General features: G+C 33.1%; 1 protein-coding gene across 2 annotated transcripts in view; it reads left to right on the top strand.

Moving 5' to 3' along the window:
• The window catches only part of NFU1 (NFU1 iron-sulfur cluster scaffold), a 39,261-nt gene that overhangs the window by 3,451 nt on the left and 12,479 nt on the right, over positions 1-23,331 (top strand). Inside the window, exons 2-4 of one of the 2 annotated variants that reach the window (XM_003758875.4) lie at positions 498-601; positions 3,018-3,153; positions 17,132-17,198. In XM_003758875.4, the coding sequence (XP_003758923.1) occupies positions 498-601; positions 3,018-3,153; positions 17,132-17,198 (307 nt within the window). The remainder of the gene's footprint in view (positions 1-497; positions 602-3,017; positions 3,154-17,131; positions 17,199-23,331) is intronic. The other variant, XM_012540725.3, reaches the window with a different exon arrangement.

A 23,331-nucleotide genomic window follows, 5' to 3' on the forward strand; every position in this document is an offset into this window, starting at 1 on the left:
AGATTAAATTTTTTTTTAACAGTCTGAACACTTTTTTTGATTCTTATCCTCTACCCTTGCTCCTGCTTCTCTGTTGCCACTTTAGAAGAGGAAATGAAACTAATTTTTTTTTTTCATGGGTTATCATGGTCAAAAATTTCTTCATTATGTGACCAGCCTACTAGTGATGTGCCTTTTTAAAGCTAAGTTTGTCTTCTGAAAATAGACTATGCCTATTGTCTGGACCATTTTTGAATCCTTTCTAAGATTATAGAACTTGGCATATCTTATGTTCCATCTGGCATAACCTTTGAAATCCCTGGTTACCTACATCCTTTAGTGAGATATTGGAATAGGACTTGGTGGATAAATATTACAATGCTAAATGAAAAGCAAGTCCTATAATTATTGTGATTTTAATATTTTACATTGCTGATTACTTTTCACTTTTATATCTTTTTTTGATCTTCACTAATTGAAACTCAGATGTAATTTCTTTCTTTCTTTTTTATATTTAGGCTTTGTAACATAAAGTTAAATACAAACAGCATTAGGAAGCAGCCTCTTCATCAGTTTGCACAAAGACAACTTTTGCCTCCATTCACAGCACTATATAACACAGGTAAAATTTTCTTTTTTAATATAAATTGAGTTTTCTAAAACTTAAACTGTATTAAGCCTGACTTTCTTCAACGTATGAAAATAAGTTGTATTTTTTAAAATTTAGAGATCCATAAAATAAATACATTATTTCATAGGATAATAGAATTTAGAATTATAAAAAACTTGAGAGAAAACACTTTCACCCATTTTATAGTTTCCAGTTTGTTTGTTTGTTTTAGCATTTTCTTAATTGGGCAAATATTACAATCTTAGCTTATAATGAGGTCATTTTGTTATATGTTCAAATAGCTGAAATTTTTCTTTTTAGCTGATAATAAATAGCTGATAAAGAGTTCAGACTGTTAAAAAAAATTAATCTATTTGTACTTTAAATGTAATCTCTTGTATTTTCTGCTACCTTTAATATTTCACTAGTTCTATACTCCAGATGGCAACTTGTTAAAAGGCAATAGAAGTATGAGTTTTTATTTAATTTATATATAGATATGTGTGTATAGATACACACATATTATATTTATATATCATATTGTAGGTGGGGGTTGGGTAGTATATATAAAAATTAGGGAGGAAGTAAGCACTTATTAAGTTAGACAGATTGCAGCCAGCAGAGGTCAGAACACAATCATTGAACAATGATAATTCAACTGGAGCTTTGACTGCTGTGACTGGCTGAAGACATATTTTTGTATAATTTGCAAGCCAGTTTAAGGAATTTGTATTTTATTTGGTAGACTGTAGAGAGAAAAAAGTTGAAAGTAGATTTGGGGAAGGAGACCGAGGAATTATTGGAGGAGTAAGTTGTTGAGGAAATATGAGTACTCATGAGATTAAGGACACAGGTATAGGGCTTAAAAAAGGATAGTTACTTTTTTCTTTGTGATGAGGGAAGTAAGAAAGAACATATAGTAATACAAAAACCGGATGTTGGATTTACCTCTGATGGTCTCAATTTTCTCAGTAAAATAGTATATGAAATTATTTGCTGAGAATGAGGTGGGAAGAGGTAATATTTGGTTAAATTAGGGCCTGATTGAGATTAGACAGTATTGTTTTGCACTGAATTTAGTTAATCTGATTTATGCAGAAAATTAAGACTTTTCCCTATCTCAGCTGTTTTCTTTATCTTTTTTGAACTCAAGTAAGTGAGCCATCTTCCGATTCCCTTCCCAATGGGATTGATTTCCTTAAATACCCCATCAGAATTAAAACAAATAATAAATAATAACAAATACCACCTCCCTACTTTCTCACTCTCTTTGTTCCCTCACATCCATTTCTTTCTCTTCCCTTTTCAAATAAGGAGAAAGGGTCAAGATACCACAAGCTGACAAACTGAGAGTATTTTCAGAATGGTGAATATAGAGCATTTCCATGGCAACCACATATCTTGCCAAATAGTATTCCTTTTAAGCTTAAAATAACACACTTTTGTTACCTTGTTATCTTACCATCTCCCTAAGACATAACACTTATTCATATATTTGAATAGTTTTGCTTGTGCTTAGGACAGTTTTGATTTTATTTTTTTCAAAAAGAATTGTTGCATGATGAGTACCTGAAGAGACAATTTAGTAGTATAATTTTTTTTTTAAAAAATAGCTTTTTATTTTCAAAATACATGCAAAGATAGTTTTTAGCATTCACCCTTGCAAAGCCTTGTGTCCAAATTTTTCTCCTTCCGTTCCCCTACCCCTCCCCTAGACAGTAAGTAATCCAACATATGTTAAACATGTACAATTCTTCTATACATATTTCCACATTTATCATGCTGCACAAGGAAAATCAGATCAAAAAGGAAAAAAATGAGAAGGAAATACAAAAAACAAGAAAACAAAAAGATGAAAAAACTATGTTGTGGTCCACATTCAGTGCCGACAATACTATAAATTCCTGGTTCATCATTTCATCCTATTGTCATAATTACAAGGTAGAAAATGAAAATTACAGTTTTTTTCTTTATCTTATGACCAAAGGTAAATCTATTCTTAACTTAATCTGGGAACTAGAAGAAACAGGAAAAGATAGAAATCATCTTCTCTGAAATCAACAGTCCAGAAAACAATTTGTATTCTTACTTATAAATGTTTTCAGTATTAAACTGCTAATCTTTTTTTTTTTTTTTTTTTTAAGGAAGTATGCAGGTTTACACAGAACATAGTGAAGCATTTTGCTTCATGATCAGGTTTATAGAGAAGGTACATGGGTGGAGTGGGACAAGATGCTAAAATATTGTGTTAAAGCCACTCTGCAAAATGACCAAGAATTCTTCAATTACAGTGTTATCTAGAATTTATTGGAAAACTGTAATCTAACTTTGAGAATTTTAGAATTTTTAAACGAAAACTTGAAAAACTGAGATTTTTAGCGCCTTTTTCCCCCCAGAATAACATAATTTTCTTTCTTTCATCTTTCAGTGAGATGCATGTTTATTCAAACACAGGATACCCCCAACCCGAACAGTTTGAAGTTTATTCCAGGAAAACCAGTGCTAGTATCACGGACCATGGATTTCCCTACACCAGCTACAGCATTCCGCTCTCCTCTGGCTAGGTACTTTAAAATGTTTCATATATTTCCTCAAGTAATATGAGTGGCTGTTGTTTTTGTTAAGATTGTTATTGTTAAGATAATATATTTCCTTTTAATAAAGGAGATACATTTTCTCTCTAAAAGCTTTTATACTTTGGGATAAAAATAAAAGAAAAGCAATAAGGGTAATTATTATACAACACTTATCCCAAATAGTGACATTTTAAAGTTACTATACTCTCTCCATTCTTATTGCTATCATCTACTAACCTCCATTCAACTTCCTAAATTCCTCCATAACTTTAATACATTCTGTTTTTGTAACTTATTTATCATCTTCCATCTTCATGGACTTCAGTATTATTTTTTAATAGAATTTATTATATAAACAAGGAGGACTGAATTTAGTTTAAAAGGAAAAAAAAATAGAAGAAAAGAAAAACACACATTGTACACAGTAATAGCAAGATTATGTGCTGAACAACAACATATAAAAATAATTCTTAATTTTCATTCTTAAGTTTTGAATTCTAGTTCTATTCTTCTCCCTCCCTGAGATGGTAAGCAATCTGATATAGGCTTATACACATATATTCATGTAAAACATTTCCAGATTGGTCATTTTGTGGAAAAAACTCAAAAGAAAGAAGGAAGGAAGTAAAAAACAATATGCTTCTTTATATTCAGACACTATCAGATACCATTTCAGGAAGCAGATAGCATTTTTTCATCTTAAGTTCTTTAGAATTGTCTTGGATCATCAAATTGCTGAGAATAGCTAATTATTTACAAATCATTATATAATGTAGTTGTTGATGTATACGGTGTTTTCTTGGTTCTTCTCAGTTCCCTTAGGTTTGTCCAGTTTTTCATTTCATATGGCATAATAATATTCTATTACAATCAATTATATACCACAACTTGTTCAATTATCTCTCAGTTAATGGGCATTCCATCAATTTCCCATTTTTGGCCACTTCACAAAGAAGTTCTATAAATTTCTGTTATTTTCTAAAGAAAAGAATGCAATACATTTCAGTGTTAAAATATGGTTTAAAAAACCTTTCCCATGCTTTTGTTGTTTTAAAAGCAATTGAAACTATTCTCCATATATTTAAAGATAGCTGAATTTCTAGATATTTCAAGATCAAGTTTTGAGCCCATTCCACCTGGAACCAATCCAGAAATAAAGAGCATAAATACCAGTTCTATTACTGATATTAGAAATAGTCTATTTTTGGAAGCTGGTGAGGGAAAATAATTTATATACTACTTGGATAGAAAAGCCATTGTGGAAGTGTGAAATATGCCACATCATGAAACTGTGAAAAGGGGAATGTTGGATTAAATTTCATCTTGCTTGGTTTTCAGAGAAAGTATGCTAAGAGATTTTAGATTTAGACATCATCAAAATAGTCTTTTAGGAATCTATAACTGCTGCTAAGTGACAGACATAATTAGATAATATATATCCTCTCAATCTCTCCATTCCTGTCCACTGTATGCATGATTCAGAATACCCAGAACAAGTATAAGTTCAAGTATGATTTTTTAAAATTTCTAATTAATCCAGATTCACATTCTAGCTCAAATGATCTTAGCTTTCTGTCAAAACTCCAGGCGGGGGGAAAAAACTTTTTAAGTTTAGTCTTTTAGAAGAATGTCATTTCCTGAACTCAAAGAATTCTGTTATTGGCTTTTGCTGCCCTTAAGAATTATTCACTTAATGTTAGGATGAAGACTGAGAATAAGTTTTCATGCCAAACTAACCTTATGTCCAGGTTCCTAGAGTGTTAGCCACAAGTACAATATAATTGAATTTTAGCAAGATAATTGTAGGGGTTCTTGCTGTAGCCTTGAAAACAAGGTAAAAAAATATGAACTGAATAATAGCAGTTAAGTTTGATTTGAGACATATCAAATAATGATACATGAGAATGATGCTTAGCCTATCTCTATTAAGAGGTAGCAAAGTTGCATAGAACACTGGGTTTAGAATTAAAAAGACCCATCTTCCTGAGTTCAAATCCAGCCTCAAATACTTAATAAGTTTGATCCCGGGCAAATCACTTAACCCTATACACTTCAGTTCCTCTCTGTAAAATGAGCTGGAGAAGGAAATGACAAATTACTCCAGTATGTTTGCCCTGAAAAAAAACAAAAGGAGTCCTGAAGAGTCAGACTATAACTGGAAAACAACTAAACAACAAACAATAAAAATTAAATAGGTCTTCCAACAATGACATAGCTTTTGGAACAGCTAGGTAGCACAGAACACTTGACTTGGAATCAGGAAAACTTTTCTTCATAAATTCAAATCCAGCCCTAGATACTTACTAGCTGTGTGATCCTGGCTATGTCACTTAGTCCCATTTGTCTCAAATTCTCTCTGTAAAATGACGTGAAGAAGAAAATGATGAACTACTCTAGTATCTTTGCCAAATGGTGTCATGAAGACATAAGTGAACAACAAAAAAGTCATTGTTAATCTGAAATGAGGAAGCAGTGGTATGTCATAGGACTCTATCCTTAATGCCTCTCATTTGTATACTTTTTTATTGACTTGGATAAAAACAAATATAGAAAAATTTTCAGATAATGCAAAACAGGAAGGGATGTATTGGATGAGCTAATAACAATCAGAATTCAGAAAGATCTTAACTAGTCAGAAAATGAACTGAAACTAACAAGGTTATATTTAATGAAAATAAATGTAAAGTCTTCATTTAAACGTGAAACAGTTTTTTGTAAGTGATCAAGATCCCTGAAACTTGGTTAATATGAAAAAGACCTGGGGAATTTAATTGACAATGATCTTGATCAGATGTAAGACCCAATTATAATCAGACTTCTAAAAAAGATAAGACATTTTTTAGATTATGTCAATAAAGAAATAGTATTCAGAGTATTCAGATTAAGGGAATCTGGTAAAACCAGGGACTGGTAATATGTTGCATTCTAGGTTCCTCAAGTTAAGAGAAACATTGACAAACTGGAATGTATCAGGAGCAAGTTGACTAGGGTGGTAGAGAATGGAAACCTCTTTTGATAGGCAGTAATTGGAGAAACTGAGGATAGCTATCTTGTATTAAAGAAGATTGGATGAATATGGAAATATATATAGAAGAATTGCATATGTTTAACTTTTACCTATATTGGATTGCTTGCTGTGTAGAAGTGGGAGGGACAGAACAGAAGAAAAATTTGGAATACAAGATTTTGCAAAGGTGAAGTTGAAAACTATCTTTACATGTATTTGGAAAAATCAAATACTATTTTAAAAAAAGATTTGGGGTAGGGGTTAGAGTCTTTCTTTTGGGTACTTCTAGGACCTTAGACAAAAGTCATTCCCATTGTTTTAATTTTAGTCTCTCCCTCATTACATTACTCATTATCCTCTACTTACATACATCCTCAGATCTTTCTGAGCTAGTTTCTGTGCCATCTCTCTTTTCTCATTATTAAATTTCTTTTAAAATTTGTAAAAACCTATACCTCTATTTCCTCAGGGTCTACCTTTTACTTAAAACCCTTTCTTCCCATATTCCTCTATTGAAATTGTTCTCAAATATCACTGGTCTCTAGATCCAGAAGCCTTTTTCCAATCTTTATCAACTTCTCAGTAGCTTTTGATACTGTTGATTACTTCCATATAATGAATGTTGTTTTCTCTCTTGGTTTCAGATTCATTACATTCTCCTAGTGGTTCTTTTAGTTTTCTAATTGTAACTTCCCCAAATTCTTTTACTTATTTCTCTTAATATTAACATACCAGTAAAATCTGTCTCTGATCCACATCTCTCTATACACTCTCTCTTGTCAAGCTTATTCATTGCCATTGTTTCCACCACTATCTCTGTGGAAATAATTCTTAATTCTATATATCTGCTCTTGACTTGTCTTCTAGCTCACATCTCCAACTGGCTTTAAAAATTTTTCATTAGGAAAAAAAAAATCAAAGGATGGTGGCTTAGCTATACCAGACCTAAAATTATATTTAAAAGCAGCAGTCATCAAAACCATTTGGTACTTGCTAAGAAATAGAGTAGTCAATCAGTGGAATAGGTTAGGTTTACAAAACACAATAGTCACTGACTGTAGTAATCTAGGGTTTGATAAACCCAAAGATCTCAACTTCTGGGATAAGAACTCGCTATTTAACAAAAATTGCTGGGAAAATTAGAAACTAGGCATTGACCAGCCTCTAACATCCTATACCAAGATTAAGGTCGAAATGGATTCATGATTTAGAATAAAGGGTGATACTATAAGCAAATTAGGAGAACAAGGGATAATCTACCTTTCAATCTGTGAAAGAGGAAATTTATGGCCAAAGAAGAACTAGAAGACATTATGAAATGTAAAATGGATCATTTTGATTATATTAAATTAAAAAGATTTTATACAAACAAAACCAATGCAGCCAAGATTAGAAGGGAAGCAGAAAACTGGGGAAAATTTTTTTTACATCTGAGTTCTGATAAAGACCTCATTTCTAAAATATATAAAGAGAATTGACTCAAATTTATAAGAATACAAGTCATTCTCCAATTGATAAATGGTCAAAAGATATGAACAGACAATTTTCAGACAAAGAAATTAAAATCATTTCTAGTCATATGAAAAAAGTGCTCTAAATCACTATTGATCAGAGAAATGCAGATTAAAACCACTCTAAGGTACCAGTACACACCTTTCAGATTGGCTAAGATGACAGGAAAAGATAATGGTGAATGTTGGAGAGGATGTTGGAAAACTGGGACACTAATACATTGTTGGTGAAACTGTGAACTGATCTAACCATTCTGGAGAGCACTGTGGCACTATGTTCAAAGGGCTATCAAACTCTACATACTCTTTGATCCAGCAGTGTCTGTACTGGGCCTGTATTCCAAAGAAAGAATAAAAAAGTAAAAAGGACCCACATGTGCAAAAATGTTTGTAGCAGCCCTTTTTGTAGTGGCAAGGAACTGGAAACTGAATGGATGCCCATCAGTTGGAGAATGGCTGAATAAGTTATGGTATATGAATGTTATGGAATATTATTGTTGTATAAGAAATGATCAGCAGGACAATTTCAGAAAGACCTGGAGAGAACTGATGTTAAGTGAAGTGAATAGAACCAAGAGAACATTGTATATTGTACACAGAAGACTGGTAAACTGCGATAGACTTAGCTCTTTTCAACAATGAGCTGATTCAGGCCAATTCCAATAGACTTGTGATGGAGAGAACCATCTAAGAAAGAGGACTGGGGGGTACTGAATATAAATTGCAATATAGAGTTTGCTTGCTTTCTGTTTTCTTTCATTTTTGATCTGATTTTTCTTGTGCAAGATTTTAATTTTGGAAATATGTATAGAAGAATTGCACATGTTTAACATATATTGGATTACTTGCTGTCTAGGGAAGGGGATCAGGGGAAGGGAGGAGAAAAAATTGGAACATAAGTTTTTGGATCGGTGATTGTTATAACTATCTTTGCATATATTTTGAAAATAAAAAAATTATTATTTAAAAAAAATTTCATTTGGGTATAGTGCTAATGCTTCTAACTTATTAACATATGCAAAACCTAGTTTCTTTATTCTTCTGATTTTGTTATTTCCATCTGTCACTACTATTTAGTCAATCTCTCATATAGGTCATTTTTAGGTGATTTTTGACTGTTCTTTTTCTCTTTTCTCTCATTCAGTCAGTTATCAGGCCCTGTTAATTCTGCCTGTGAAATATTTCTTGAATCCATCATTTACGTTCTTTTCCTATTGCCATTAACTTGGTTTGGCCCTTGTTACTATGTACCTCTGTTATTTTAACACACTTCTTTCTGATCTCAGCATTTTTGATGTGGGTGGTAATAGGCACCTAAAAGTTGAAGTTCAGTAATGGAAAGAATTCACAATGGACATTCTTCTCTTTGACTAAAGGTAGATTTATTAAGGTAAATAGGTTGCAGACAAAATGAAGGGATACAGTAGACACTGGGAATGGTAAATATGAAATAGAGTGGGAAAACATAGGAAAGATAAGTTTTTCAGTGGAACTCACAGTTACCCAGTAGAAAGGGAGTACCCCATGAGGTTGAGGCATGCCCTTAGCTGACAGGCTAAATCCTGAAAGGGACTTAGCACCCTAAAAAAAGTTGATTAGCTGTAAAGGGGAGAAGTGGAGTTGAGTAGCATAGTAGAGTTAGGAGACATATCATGTGGCCATGGAAGAGAGGTAAAGAGAAGAGGCAGGCCATGAGGCAGAGTACCATGGCAGACTGACTCAAAGGAAGGCAGCAGCCATGAAATGGCCCATAAGTAGATTTTATAGGAAAAATTTCACCTCAGGGACGACTGGGATTTCTGACAGGGTATGGCAAGGTGAGACTACCCAACACCCCTATAGAGGATGGGTCTCAGGGATTTGCCTAACTTGGATTTCTGCCTGGATGATCTCCCCAGAGGGTAGGGTCATGGAGCTAAACTGATATCTATCAGTACCTTCTCCCTGCCTGCCTCCTGGATTAATTTTTATCAGTTCCTCTGCTAACTACACCCAACACTGAAAACCTCATCACTTTCAGTCTCTCCCATCTCCATTCCTTCTACCATTCAGAATTGTCCCAGGCCTTCACTGCTTTGGTTTCACTTTCCTTACCAGTCTTCATTTATAGTTAACTTATTCAACTTTAAACTGTTTTCTGTTTTATCTAATCATAATCTCCTTTTGTCTTACCTGTACCTCATACCTCATACATCTGTTCATCCTCATTGTAGCCTCCAAGATTCAATTCAAATTTCACCATCTTCAGGAACTCTATTTTGGTCCTTTCCATCCAATAGCCATTACGCTTGGCTATTGCATTATATTATCTTAATCATTAATCCCATCACAAAGCTGGAGCCCAGGAAGTGAGAGGGATAGCATATGGGGATTCATCCTTTTCTTCTCCTGCCACTTTGCAGCAATATCAGCAGAAATATTAATGATAAAAAGTTATAAGCTTTATTTCATCTATCTGAAGTGTACACTTTTTGAGTTCCTAGTAAGAGATTGTTAAATCATAAGGTATGGTATGTGTGAGACTGTAAAATATTATGGTATAATTATGTTCTAGAATTGCAGCTCAGCATTTACATGGAATATATTCTATCTTAGAACTATCTTAAGTTCTAACAGATGACTATTTTGTGCACCCTCTCTATTTCCTTTGAGAACACCCAAATTTTGTTTTTATTTGGGTTTCTACTGAAAAATAAAAGGACCCATCTAAATACTTGGCCTAATGATACATCTTATATGGGGCAGACTAACAGAAAAATGCAAAACCCAAAGACTCCCAACCCACCCAATAATCATTAAGAGCCTTTTCTCTTGGGGTCACTTTTTTAATGAAATTCTGTCTACTTGATAACATACTGTTCACAATCTGAAACTATTATAAACATCAGGTTTTATTCAGAGCAATAGATTATGTAATATTATACAACATTGTCTTCTCTGTATTATGAGAGTATAGGACCTCTATTAGCTTGAACATAGTTCATTTCAAAGTAAAAATAGTCTCCATGCATTTAACTGATAGTTTTTTAATGTCTGGGAAAAGTTAGATACCATTCTACAGCTATATTGCCTCAGTTTTCTTTATGCACACTACATCTTTGTATTAGTCATACTTCTTTGGCTTTTGCCTCATGTGTATGGGCATTGTTTTTTTTTTTTTTTAATTCTTATTTATGAAGTGTCTTCCTTCCTTTGACCTGTCCAAGTTAACATTCCTTACTTGTGACAGGACAGGACATTCTGACTAGAGAAATTAGCATCATTTCTAATCAAGAAATTATCTCCTGCCACTAGATTTTGCAGTCTATTTTGAAAAGATTTCCCTGAGGTTCTATGTGACTCAGCTCCTAATCTTTTGGGCTTCATTCATTTTTTTTATCATTTTGCCATTAGTGAACTTTTGGGTGACACAAGCAACAAGATGGCAGATTAGACATTTTCTCCAATCTCCATGATCTCTCACACCTCTCCAAAACAAATTCTGTACCAAAGATAAAAAATCTTCAGCAGTTTTCATGGTCTCTAGGACCCAGCTTCTTAAACTGAGTCACAACCCCATATTGGACCTCTTAAACTAAATATTGGGCCTTTTAAACTAAAATCATGAAATTATAATTTATTATCAGTAACTGTTTGATTTTTATACCTGTTTTATGTACCTATACATCTGAAGTCCTGTAAAAAATATTTGAGTGAAAAGGGAGTGCGAGTGGAAAAAATTTAAGAAGTCTTGGTCTAGGGTACTTGGAATATGCATGGGTAATTTTTCAACATTGACCCTTCAAAACATTCTGCTCCAACTTTTCCCCTCCTTCCCCTCCCTCACTCCCTCCCTTAGATAGCAGGTAATCCAATACATGTTAAGTATGTTAAAGTATATGTTAAGTACAATATATGTATATATATTTAAAGTTATCTTGCTGCACAAGAAAAATCAGATCTAGAAAGTAAAAAAATTGAGAAGGAAAACAAAAATGCAAGCAAACAGTAACAGAAAGAGTGGAAATGCTATGTTGTGGTCCACACTCTGTACCCATAGTTCTCTCTCTGAGTGAAGCTGATTCTCTTCATCAATTGGAACTGGTTTGACTCATCTCATTGTTGAAGAGATCCATGTCCATAAGAATTGATCATCATATAGTATTGTTGAAGTGTATAATGATGTCCTAGTTCTACTCATTTCACTTAGCTCATGTAATTTCACTTAGTTCATGTAAGTCTCTGTAGCCCTCTCTGAAATCATCCTGCTGCTCATTTCTTACAGGACAATAATATGGAATATGGTTTTTTAAATAACTGAAAAAAGATTGTTTAAAAACAAACAAACAAGAATTGACATTTACTAACCCTGAAGCTCACTTATTAGTGTTCCACCACATCCTATGCTCCTGGCATCAAGACTGCACTTAGACCCAGGGACATGACACAAGTTTATATCAAAACTCACATTCTTCCCTATTCCTTCCTCCCTCTTTTCAATACCATGAGCCCATGGCCTTAGGCTGTGGAAGTTTGCTTGGTTCTCAGTAACCAGTTTGGCCATAGCCCTTTAGGAACAAAAGCATGCTGGGAGCTATAATCCAGAAGCACCAGAGACACAAAGTTCTGAGCTGCTGGTGTTACAGAAAGCAGACTCTGAACTACTGATGAATGGGAAAGCAGACTCTGTTGGTGCCAGGGAAAGTAGGCTCTGAACTAGTGCCAGATCAGAGAACTAAGGAGTTTGAGGTCACTGCAGATAGGGAGCTGTGTTCCACTCCAAAAGGCTGTGGTCTTTAGCTAATCACCCAAGTTACACCACCTAAAATTGATTGAAGCAGAGATCTAGGCTGGTGAACTACGAATTGCCCAATTTAGGAGGAGGCTAAGACATTTTGAGATCCTTTTTTTTTTTTTTTTTTTTTTTTTTTATTTAATAGCCTTTTATTTACAGGTTATATGTATGGGTAACTTTACAGCATTAACAGTTGCCAAACCTCTTGTTCCAATTTTTCACCTCTTACCCCGCCACTCCCTCCCCCAGATGGCAGGATGACCAGTAGATGTTAAATATATTAAAATATAAATTAGATACACAATAAGTATACATGACCAAACCGTTATTTTGCTGTACAAGAGAATCAGACTCTGAAATATTGTACAATTAGCTTGTGAAAGAAATCAAAAATGCAGGTGGGCATAAATATAGGGATTGGGAATTCAATGTAATGGTTTTTAGTCATCACCCAGAGTTCTTTCTCTGGGCGTAGCTGGTTCAGTTCATTACTGCTCCATTGGAAATGATTTGGTTGATCTCCTTGCTGAGGATGGCCAGGTCCATCAGAACTGGTCATCATATCGTATTGTTGTTGAAGTATATAATGATCTCCTGGTCCTGCTTATTTCACTCAGCATCAGTTCGTGTAAGTCTCTCCAGGCCTTTCTGAAATCATCCTGTTGGTCATTTCTTACAGAACAATAATATTCCATAATATTCACATACCACAATTTATTCAGCCATTCTCCAACTGATGGGCATCCACTCAGTTTCCAGTTTCTAGCCACTACAAAGAGGGCTGCCACAAACATTCTTGCACATACAGGTCCCTTTCCCTTCTTTATGATCTCTTTGGGATATAAGCCCAGTAGTAACACTGCTGGATCAAAGGGTATGCACAGTTTGATAACTTTTTGAGCATAGTTCCAAACTACTCTCCAGAAGAGATCCAGCTCTTAAGGAAACCACAAACAGAGGAGAGAGTTAGGAGGTGAAAAAAAAGAAAGGAAAATAAGGGAAAGGGTAGGAGAGGAGAATCTCAAAGTTTTCAGGAGGTGGAAGTTTGAAAACTCTTGAACATAAACTGAAAAATCAACAGGAAAAACAATAACCATGGAAGGAAACAATGGTCTCCATAGTAAATCAGTTGAGACATTTATGAATAAATACTGCAAAATAAGGAAGATGGTCCAATACATGGTAAGATAGAGGGCCTTTGGAATTTGAGAAAAATATGGAACCACATCACACTGTTCCTAAACGGTTTGAAAGAAAAATAAGAATTATAAAAGCAGAATTTCTGTTGTGCATAGTAGAATGAATGAGAAGAATAGAAAAATTTGAATTCAAAATGGCAAGCTTCACTAAAGAAACAAAAGAATGAACAATAGATAGGGAATACAAGCACATGGAAATGATTGAAGTGATGGCTATTCCTGAAGAAGAAAAGCAAAAAACAGGAACATTAAAGGAAAATATGTGGAACAGCTAGGTGGCACAGTATGTACAGCACGACCCTGAAGTCAGGAAAACCTAAGTTCAAACTGTACAATACAAAAGAGAATTGTTCAATAATAAAGAGTTTGAAACTTTTTTTTAGAAAAAAAATGAAATTGAAGTAGGGATTTGCTTCCCCAATACCCCAAAGAGTAGAAATGCATAAGTCCATAATTGCAGTAGCCAAGGACGGGACTGACAACAGTGACAACAGAGATATCAGTAAGAGACTTGTTTCTAAATGTACACAAGGAAACCATTGTTACGGTGTTAATCTGGTAGAAGTAAGGAAGAGGCAGTCAGGAGAATTATGGACATAACTTGGGGACATCCCATCTACAGATGAAGTGATGGGTTCTTTTTGTGTTTTTGTTTTTAATAGGATAGCATTCTCACATGGGGAGGGATATAACAAGTCAGGAGAAGAGCAGGAGAATAGAAAGGAGTGAATGATATGCCAGGGTAGAATCAAGGGTGAGCTATTAGAGGAGGTAACCTCTGTGGTCTCAGAAAGAAATGAGCATTTTGCTATCAGTACTTCTAGTCCTCTGTCCTTAGTGTACTTCACTAATTTTTGAGTGAGATCCTTCAGCAAACTAGAGGATGCTCTTTTGTCTTCTTTGCATCTCTCAGTTCTCATCCTTTTCATTCTCAAATCTCTGCTTGCTCTCTTTTAAAGAATAACTCTAAGATGCAAATGTCTGATAGCCTATGTCTCACTCAGTGATTCCTTAAAGCCATTCAATATAATTCAAGAATTTATCAGGCAGGTACTATATATCAAATGCTATGCTTGCTGCTAGAACCACAAAGATCAATAAATAGTCTTTACCCTTTAAGTTTTCATTCTTCTGGGAAAAAACAGCATAAAGAAATATAAATAAAAAGCATATACAAAGTTAGTTGTAGAACCGGTGAGATTCCTTCCATTTCTAAGAGTCTGGAGCTGATTTGTTTTAATTATTTTAACTCTTTTCCCAATGACAGTCACATTTAATCATGCAGTTTTCTATTTTAAGTAGACATGAGTCATGGAATCACATAGTACAACCTCCTACCTCATGTAAGAAGCTCCTCAAAAATATCCCTGACAGGTTGTCTTTATTTCAGCACTTTCTATGGTGGGAAATTCATTGCGTCACAGAGCATTTTCATTCTTTTTTTTTGACCAATCCTAAATTTTAGAGAGATTTTCCTTGTATTTTCTCCCTGTAATTTTTAGTCATTTATCATAGTTCTGTCTTGGAGAGTTACTCAGAATAAAACATCTCTTTTTTATAATAGTTCTTTATATGTTTAAAGATTGAAATTATATCTCTTCTTTTAAATTTCTTACTTCTCCAGAATAAATATCTAATTGTTTCAGCTATTAATTAAAGGAAAAGTTTTCCATACTCATGTATCCCTTGACTCAGTGATACCAACACTAGACCCCTATGCCCAAAAAGAAACTACAAAGAAAGGAACCCAAATATACAAAAATATTTATGTTAGCTCTTTTTGTAGTGCCAAATAACTGGAAACTAAGGAATGCACATCAGAAATTTTCTGAACAAATTGTAATATAGGAATGTAATACTAATGTATAAGAAATTATAAAACAGACAATATCAGACCTAGAGAATAATTTATAGAACAACAACAGTCAGGTTAAATAGAAATAAGTTAAAAGATTTCAGAACACTGATTAATGAAGTGAGAAACAGTTATTCCCAAGGAATTGTTAAAAACCCACTGCCTACCTCCTGATAGAAACATAATAATTCAAGACACTGATTGAGATGTACATTTTTGGGCATTAACATTATAGAGATTCGATGTCTGATACAAGCACTTTGTTTTTCTTTCAATCTTAAAGGAGTTGAGGAATCAGAGAGGATCTAAAGTAGGGGAGTGTGACAAAAAGGGGTAATTGAAGCACTTAAAATACATGAAAGAGAATAGAACAAAAAGTAAGAATCACATACAAGCCAGGCTATTAAAGAGATAATATGTTGAATTTGAATGCTTAAAGAGAAAAAGTAAGCTGTTCATAATACGGTTTATAGCTTCATATACAGTCTTAAAAAAAAAAAAATTCTGCTTTGTGTTCTGGGATGACCAGCTATTAAATGACTTTGCTGTTCTCAGCAGTACAATGATCCATGACTACTCTGAAGGATTTAGGATGAAACATCTTATCCCTATCCAAAGAAGCTGATTGTGTCTGAATACAGATTGAATCATAATTTCTCTCTCTCTCTCTCTTTTAACTTTATTTTACTTAAGGGTTTTTTAATTAAGGTGGGAGATCTATTTTTTTTTTTAAACAACTTGACTTTTATGGACACAGTTTACATAACTTCACATGTGGTGTCTTAATCAAAATTAGGGGTGGGGATAAGGGAGAGAATCTGGAACTCAGAAGCTTTTAAAAAAAACCAATGTAATAAAAATGTTTTAAGTGTAACTAGGGAAAATATTAAATAAAAAAGAAATTTAAAAAATAAAAATTCTGCTTTGTATATGGAAATGTTCCTTTTATTTGGTGTTAGCTAAGTTCAGAAGACAAGACAGTGATGATGATGGTCTGAATTAAAGTAGTGTCCTTTGAATACTAAAGGTGAGGATAGATGTTGTGGAGATAAAATAATTGGTAAGATCTGGCAAGTTGGTATGGAAGATTATAGAAAATAAGAGTAATGGAAAGGTCAAGGTTATTCCAAGGTTACAGACTTGGAAGACTGGAAGAATGGTGGTGCCTTCACCCAAATTGGAATATTTTGAAAAGGGATACACTGTGGGAAGAGATAGTTAGTTTTGACTTCTGCTTTCAAATGATATGACTAGACAAATGAAAGCACTTTAAAAGTCATCAGCTACCACCTTGTTTTTTGATGTGGAGAAGGGAGGTCATAACTTCTAATTTAAGTCATAGTTCACAAAATTGTTTAGTCTTTGTTTTGTTTTGACTGGATCTAACATTTCTTTATTTAGAGAATGCCTCTCTAGAGGAACTCTTATCATTACATCTAAACAATATTTCAGCAATATATCCTCATAGATGCCTGGGAGCTTTGAGAGGCATCACACGGCCAGTATATGTCTGCAGTGAAAATTGGACCCAAGTCCTAACTCCAAGCTAGCTGCCTAGCCAGTGTATCTTTTTGAATCTTACTGATGAGAAAATTCTTTTTTTTCCCCCTTTGATTTTAGGCAGTTATTCAGGATTGAAGGAGTAAAAAGTGTCTTCTTAGGACCAGATTTCATCACAATCACAAAGGTAGGAGAAAAAAATCAGAAAATAGGCCTGGACATGTTTTCATTTGTTTCCAACTGCAGTTTTTTTGCCCATCTAATTCTCCATTCTGTCCTAATAATGGTGTTGCCTAGTCTATAATTAAACATCTTCAATAAGAGATTTATACTGTTTCATTAAATGTTCCTTTTTATATGTCAATAAATTTAACAATGTAAATGAAATGAAAGAACACTTACAAAGATATAAACTGCCTAAATTAATAGAAGTAGTAGATTATCTAAATAAAGCTATTTTAGAAAAGGAAATTAAACAAACCATTAATGAGTTTCCTAAAAAAAAAAAAAAAAAAAAAAAAAAAAAAAAAAGCAGGATTGGATGGATTTATAAGTGAATTCTACCAGGTATTTAAAGATTAACTAATTCAGATATTAAATAAGTTGGACAAATATTTAATAAGAGACAAAGAAGGAATTCTATCAGATTCTTTTAATGAAACAAATATAGTACTAATACTTAAACCAGGAAGAGCAAAAACAGAGAAAGAAAATTATAGACCATTTTCACTAGTGAATATAGATGCAACAATCCTAAATAAAATACTAGCTAAGAGAGTACAATAATATATCACAAAGTTATACATTGTTACCAAATAGTATTTATACTAGGAATGCAGGGGTGTTTTAATACAAAGAAACAAATTATGTAATTGATTATATCAATAACAAAAATCATATGTTCATATCAATAGATGCAGAAAAAACTATTGACAAAATAAAAAAATCATTTGTAATGGGCATAAGTCTGTCCAGTAAGGTTCAGAATGAAAAAGGGAGTCATTCAGTATTGTTCAATATTTACTAGAAATACTAATGATAGCAATAAGACAAGAAAAAAGAAATTGAAGGAATTAGAATGAGCAGTGAGATGATAAAACTGTCTCTTTTTGTATACATATGATGATATGCCTGGAAAATCCTAGAGATTCAACTAGAAAACTTTTTGAAACAATTTTAACCATTGCAGGATATAAAATAATTCATCAGTATTTCTTTATATTACCAATAATATTGCCAACAAAATCCTGAGATAGTAAAAGATATCTCATTTAAAATAGCCAAAGACAACATAAAATGTGAGAGTATACCTGCCAAACAAGTCTACCCAAAAACTACATGCTCATAATTATAAAATACTTTTTATACAAATAAATGTCAAATTTAAATAGTTGGAAAAATATTAATTGCTCATGGGTGGGTTGAGCCAGAATAACAAATATTATTAAAATGACAATTCTACCTAACTATTTGTTCAGTGCCATCCCATTAAATTATCAAAACTGGGGGGAAAAATAACAAAATTGATTTGAAAGAATAAAAGGTCAAGAATATGAAAAGAATCAATGAAAAAAAAAATGTAAAGGAAGTACCAGATCTTAAATTGTATTTTAAGGTGGCAGTTATGTAGGCTATCGGATGCTGGCCAAGAAATAGACAGAGGATCAGTGGATTAGGGTAGACATACAATTTATAGTAATAAATAATTATTGTAACCTTGTGTTGGCAAATGTAAAGACCTAAGACCTAAAGAACTCATATTTGGTAAAAATTGTTGGGAAAACTAGAAAGCAGTTTAATAGAAACTAGATCAATATCTTAACACAATTTACCAAGATAAGATCAAAACGGCTACATGGCTTAAACATAAAGGGAGATGATATAAGTAAAATTAGAAGAACATGAAGCACATACGTATCAGACTTAAGAATAGGAGGAAAATGTGTGAATAAACTAGAGATAGAAAATATTATGTGATATAAAATGGATAATTTTGATTGCATTAAATTAAAAAAGATTTTATACAAATAAAACTCAAGATTTTATTTATTTATTTATTGTTATAGCCAAGATTATAAGGAAAGCTGATTGGAGAAAAACTTTTATGGACAGTTTTTCAAATATATAGAGAACTTTGTCAAATTTATAAGAATATGAATCATTCCCCAATTGATAAATGGTCAAAGGTAGCTTTTAGATGAAAAAATCAAAGCTATATATTGTCATGTGGAAAAAATGCTCTAAATCATTGATTACAGAAATACAAATTTAAACAATTTTAAGATATCTCACACCCATAAGATTGGCTAAAATAATAGAAAGAGAAAATGTGTATAGGAGGTGATGTGGAAAAATTGAGACACTAATGCACTGTTGGTGGAATTGTGAACTCATCCAACCATTTTGGAAAGCAATTTGAAATTACACCCCAAGAATTGTGCAACTGTGTATACTCTTTGACCCAGCAATACCACTATTAGTTCTGTTTCCCAAAGTGATCAGGGAAAAAGAAAAAGAGCTCATATGTTTTCAAATACTTATAGTTCTGTGGTGTCAAAGAACTGAAAATAGAGGGGATACTCATCAATTGTAGAATGACAAAACAAGTTCTGGTATACTGTTGTGATGGAATACTACTATTCTATAAGAAATAAGGTAAATAGGTTTTAGAAAGACATGGAAAGACTTGCATGAAATAATGAAGAGTGAAATGAGCAAAACCAAGAAAACATGGTATACAATAAGTAGCAATATTGCTTGAAGAATAACTGAAAAATTAAGCTAATCTGAGTATTAGAAATACTCAAATTAGCTAAAAGGACCAATGAAGGATGATGCTATCCTTCTGCAGAGAAAACTGATAAATGGAAGTATCCATAGTATGGTTTTACATATACATATATGTATGTATATATTTACATATACATATATTGATATGTGGATATACATATATCTGTGTGTGTGTGTGTGTGTATATATATATATATATATATATATATACACACACACATATATATATGTATGTATCAATGTCAAATGGTGGCTTTTTCTAGTGTGGAGGAATATGGAGGAGATAGCTTGGAATTTAAATAGTAACAAAAAAAAATATATATATATATATATTTTTTTTTAAAAGAACTTCTCTTTTTTGTTTTCACAAGGAAGTATCTCATGACATAAAAATGACTATAATAGATCAAATCTTGGTTCAATTACCCTATTTTTATTATAGTAGAACGTCTTATAATAGAAGGACATTTTGAAGATTTCAATCACTCTTAACATTGACCTCACCAATTATGGATATTCTCTATATATAGGCTATTTATAAAATGGAAAATAGTTGTGTTCAATAGTATTTTCTCTATTTTTTATAAAGTTGTCTCTTTCAAACTTCAAATAGTATCCTCAATTTGTAGTTTCTGATAGTTGGCAAAAGAGTTGGTATTTCTAATGACCATGCCCCCATAATTGTAAAAGCTATCACCGTATCTCTTTCAAGCCTTCATATTTTCAGACTAGAGTTTTAATCTTAATGTTGTTCCACCTCACTGTCTCAAACATCTTAATTATTTTAGCCACTCTTCTCTGGAATATCCCCTGCATTTTGTTTTTTTCAAAAAATTAATTAGGTTGATTGCTTTTATAGAGATACCAAAGTATTCATAGCAGTACTTTTGATGGAGAAAAGAAATAGAAACAAAATTAGTTCTCTTTGGTTGAGCAATAGCTAAAAAATTGTGATGTATGACAATAATGGCATATTAGTTTACTAGAATAAACAGTGAATGTGAAGCATTCAGTAATTTAGCTCCAAAGTATCTTGCCAGCCTCACCTCTAACCATACACCTGTATTAACCTTTTACCCCATCCTATTTGTCATCCAACCTTACCACATTTTAAAACCTCTATATTTTTATTTATATTCTCCCTGATCTGGAATATCTTTCTTGCAGCTTTCTACCTATCAGACTCTTAGCAGCTTAAACCTTCTTTCATTACTGAAGCTCTTTCCAAATTACTTCAGTTGGACATAACCACTCCTCTAAAGTCCTGTAGTAGCGATTGTCTCTAACACTTTTCTAAGTAACTCCTTAGAAGAAGGGAAAGAGTAATGATTTGGAATCAGGAGATATGTGTTCTATTTCTGACTTTGACACCTATGGGCAAATCACATACCTTTTCCTGAGTCTTTATTTTTCTCCTTTTTAAAATCTAAGAGTCATAATAATACCTGTAGCATTTACCTCACAGAATTATTGAGAGATTAAAATAAGATGTGTGTATGGTACTTTCAGTAGTTTGGGAGGGTGGAGGGGAAGACTTGATTTGTGACTTTATCTTGGAAAATGAAACTAAAAATTGTTAAAATATTATATTTTTAACAAAACTTAGATAATTTTAACTAAGTGCTGATTTTTAGAACAATCAATGAATCAAACATTGATTTGGAGTGGACAAAATTTTTGACAAAATTTATTAATATGATTTCCTTCATTTCTCATTTGACTTCCACAACATGATCATAAAAGGGACCAATTTGCAAATATGTTCAGGGGTTTCACTAGTTTTTTCTCAATGACCCCTCAAAATTCTTTGATATTCTTCACTTTTGAAGCATCTACCAACACTCGGGAGGCTAACCTACCATGATAACTATGATAACTAGATCCTGACTCACAAAAAACAAGATGTTAGTTCATTGGATAAATAGGTGGTGATAGATGTTAGTATTAAATAAAGTGAGATATTCTTTTTTTTTTTTTTTACATGACCAAAACATTATTTTGCTGTACAAAAAGAATCAGACTCTGAATTATTGTACAATTAGCTTGTGAAGGAAATCAAAAATGCAGGTGGGCATAAATATAGGGATTGGGAATTTAATGTAATGGTTTTTAGTCATCTCCCAGAGTTATTTTTCTGGGCATAGCTAGCTCAGTTCATTACTGCTCCATTAGAAATGATTTGGTTGATCTCGTTGCTGAGGATGGCCTGATCCATCAGAACTGGTCATCATCTAGTATTGTTGTTGAAGTATATAATGATCTCCTGGTCCTGCTCATTTCACTCAGCATCAGTTCGTGTAAGTCTCTCCAGGCCTTTCTGAAATCATCCTGTTGGTCATTTCTTACAGAACAGTAATATTCCATAATTTTCATATACCACAATTTATTCAGCCATTCTCCAACTGATGGACATCCATTCAGTTTCCAGTTTCTAGCCACTACAAAAAGGGCTGCCACAAACATTCGTGCACATACAGGTCCCTTTCCCTTCTTTATAATCTCTTTGGGATATAATCCCAGTAGTAACACTGCTGGATCAAAGGGTATGCACAGTTTGATAACTTTTTGAGCATAGTTCCAAACTACTCTCCAAAATGGTTGGATTCGTTCACAACTCCACCAACAATGCATCAATGTCCCAGTTTTCCCGCATCCCCTCCAACAATCATCATTATTTTTTCCTGTCATCTTAGCCAATCTGACAGGTGTGTAGTGGTATCTTAGAGTTGTCTTAATTTGCATTTCTCTGATTAATAATGACTTGGAGCATCTTTTCATATGACTAGAAATAGTTTCAATTTCTTCATCTGAGAATTGTCTGTTCATATCCTTTGACCATTTTTCCATTGGAGAATGGCTTGATTTTTTATAAATTAGAGTTAATTCTCTATATATTTTGGAAATGAGGCCTTTATCAGAACCTTTGACTGTAAAAATATTTTCCCAGTTTATTGCTTCCCTTCTAATCTTGTCTGCATTAGTTTTGTTTGTACAAAAACTTTTCAGTTTGGTATAATCGAAATTTTCTATTTTGTGATCAGTAATGATCTCTAGTTCTGCTTTGGTCATAAAGACCTTCCCCTTCCACAGGTCTGAGAGGTAAACTATCCTATGTTCCTCTAATTTATTAATAATTTCATTCTTTATGCCTAGGTCATGAACCCATTTTGACCTTATCTTGGTGTACGGCGTTAAGTATGGATCAATGCCTAGTTTCTGCCTAAAGTGAGATATTCAGTAGAGATTAATTTTGTAAATGGCCAGCTTATACAAGGTCTTGCTTTCTTATTCAACTTGCAACCTTATGGGAAAGCAGTGTGGTATAATTAATTAAATAAATAACAGTCAGAAAGCATTTATTAAGTGCCTACTGTGGACTAGATAGTGTGCCCAAAACTGGGGAAACAAAGACAGAAAAATGAAACAGTCCCTACTTTCAAATAGTATACATTCCATCTGTAAGCATATATAAAATAGACATAAATGCAATAAATATGAAATTAGCATAAGGTAGTCAGGGAGGGAGGAGC

This window comes from Sarcophilus harrisii, chromosome 2, assembly GCF_902635505.1.
Source record: "Sarcophilus harrisii chromosome 2, mSarHar1.11, whole genome shotgun sequence".
NCBI classification, from domain to species: Eukaryota; Metazoa; Chordata; class Mammalia; order Dasyuromorphia; family Dasyuridae; genus Sarcophilus; species Sarcophilus harrisii.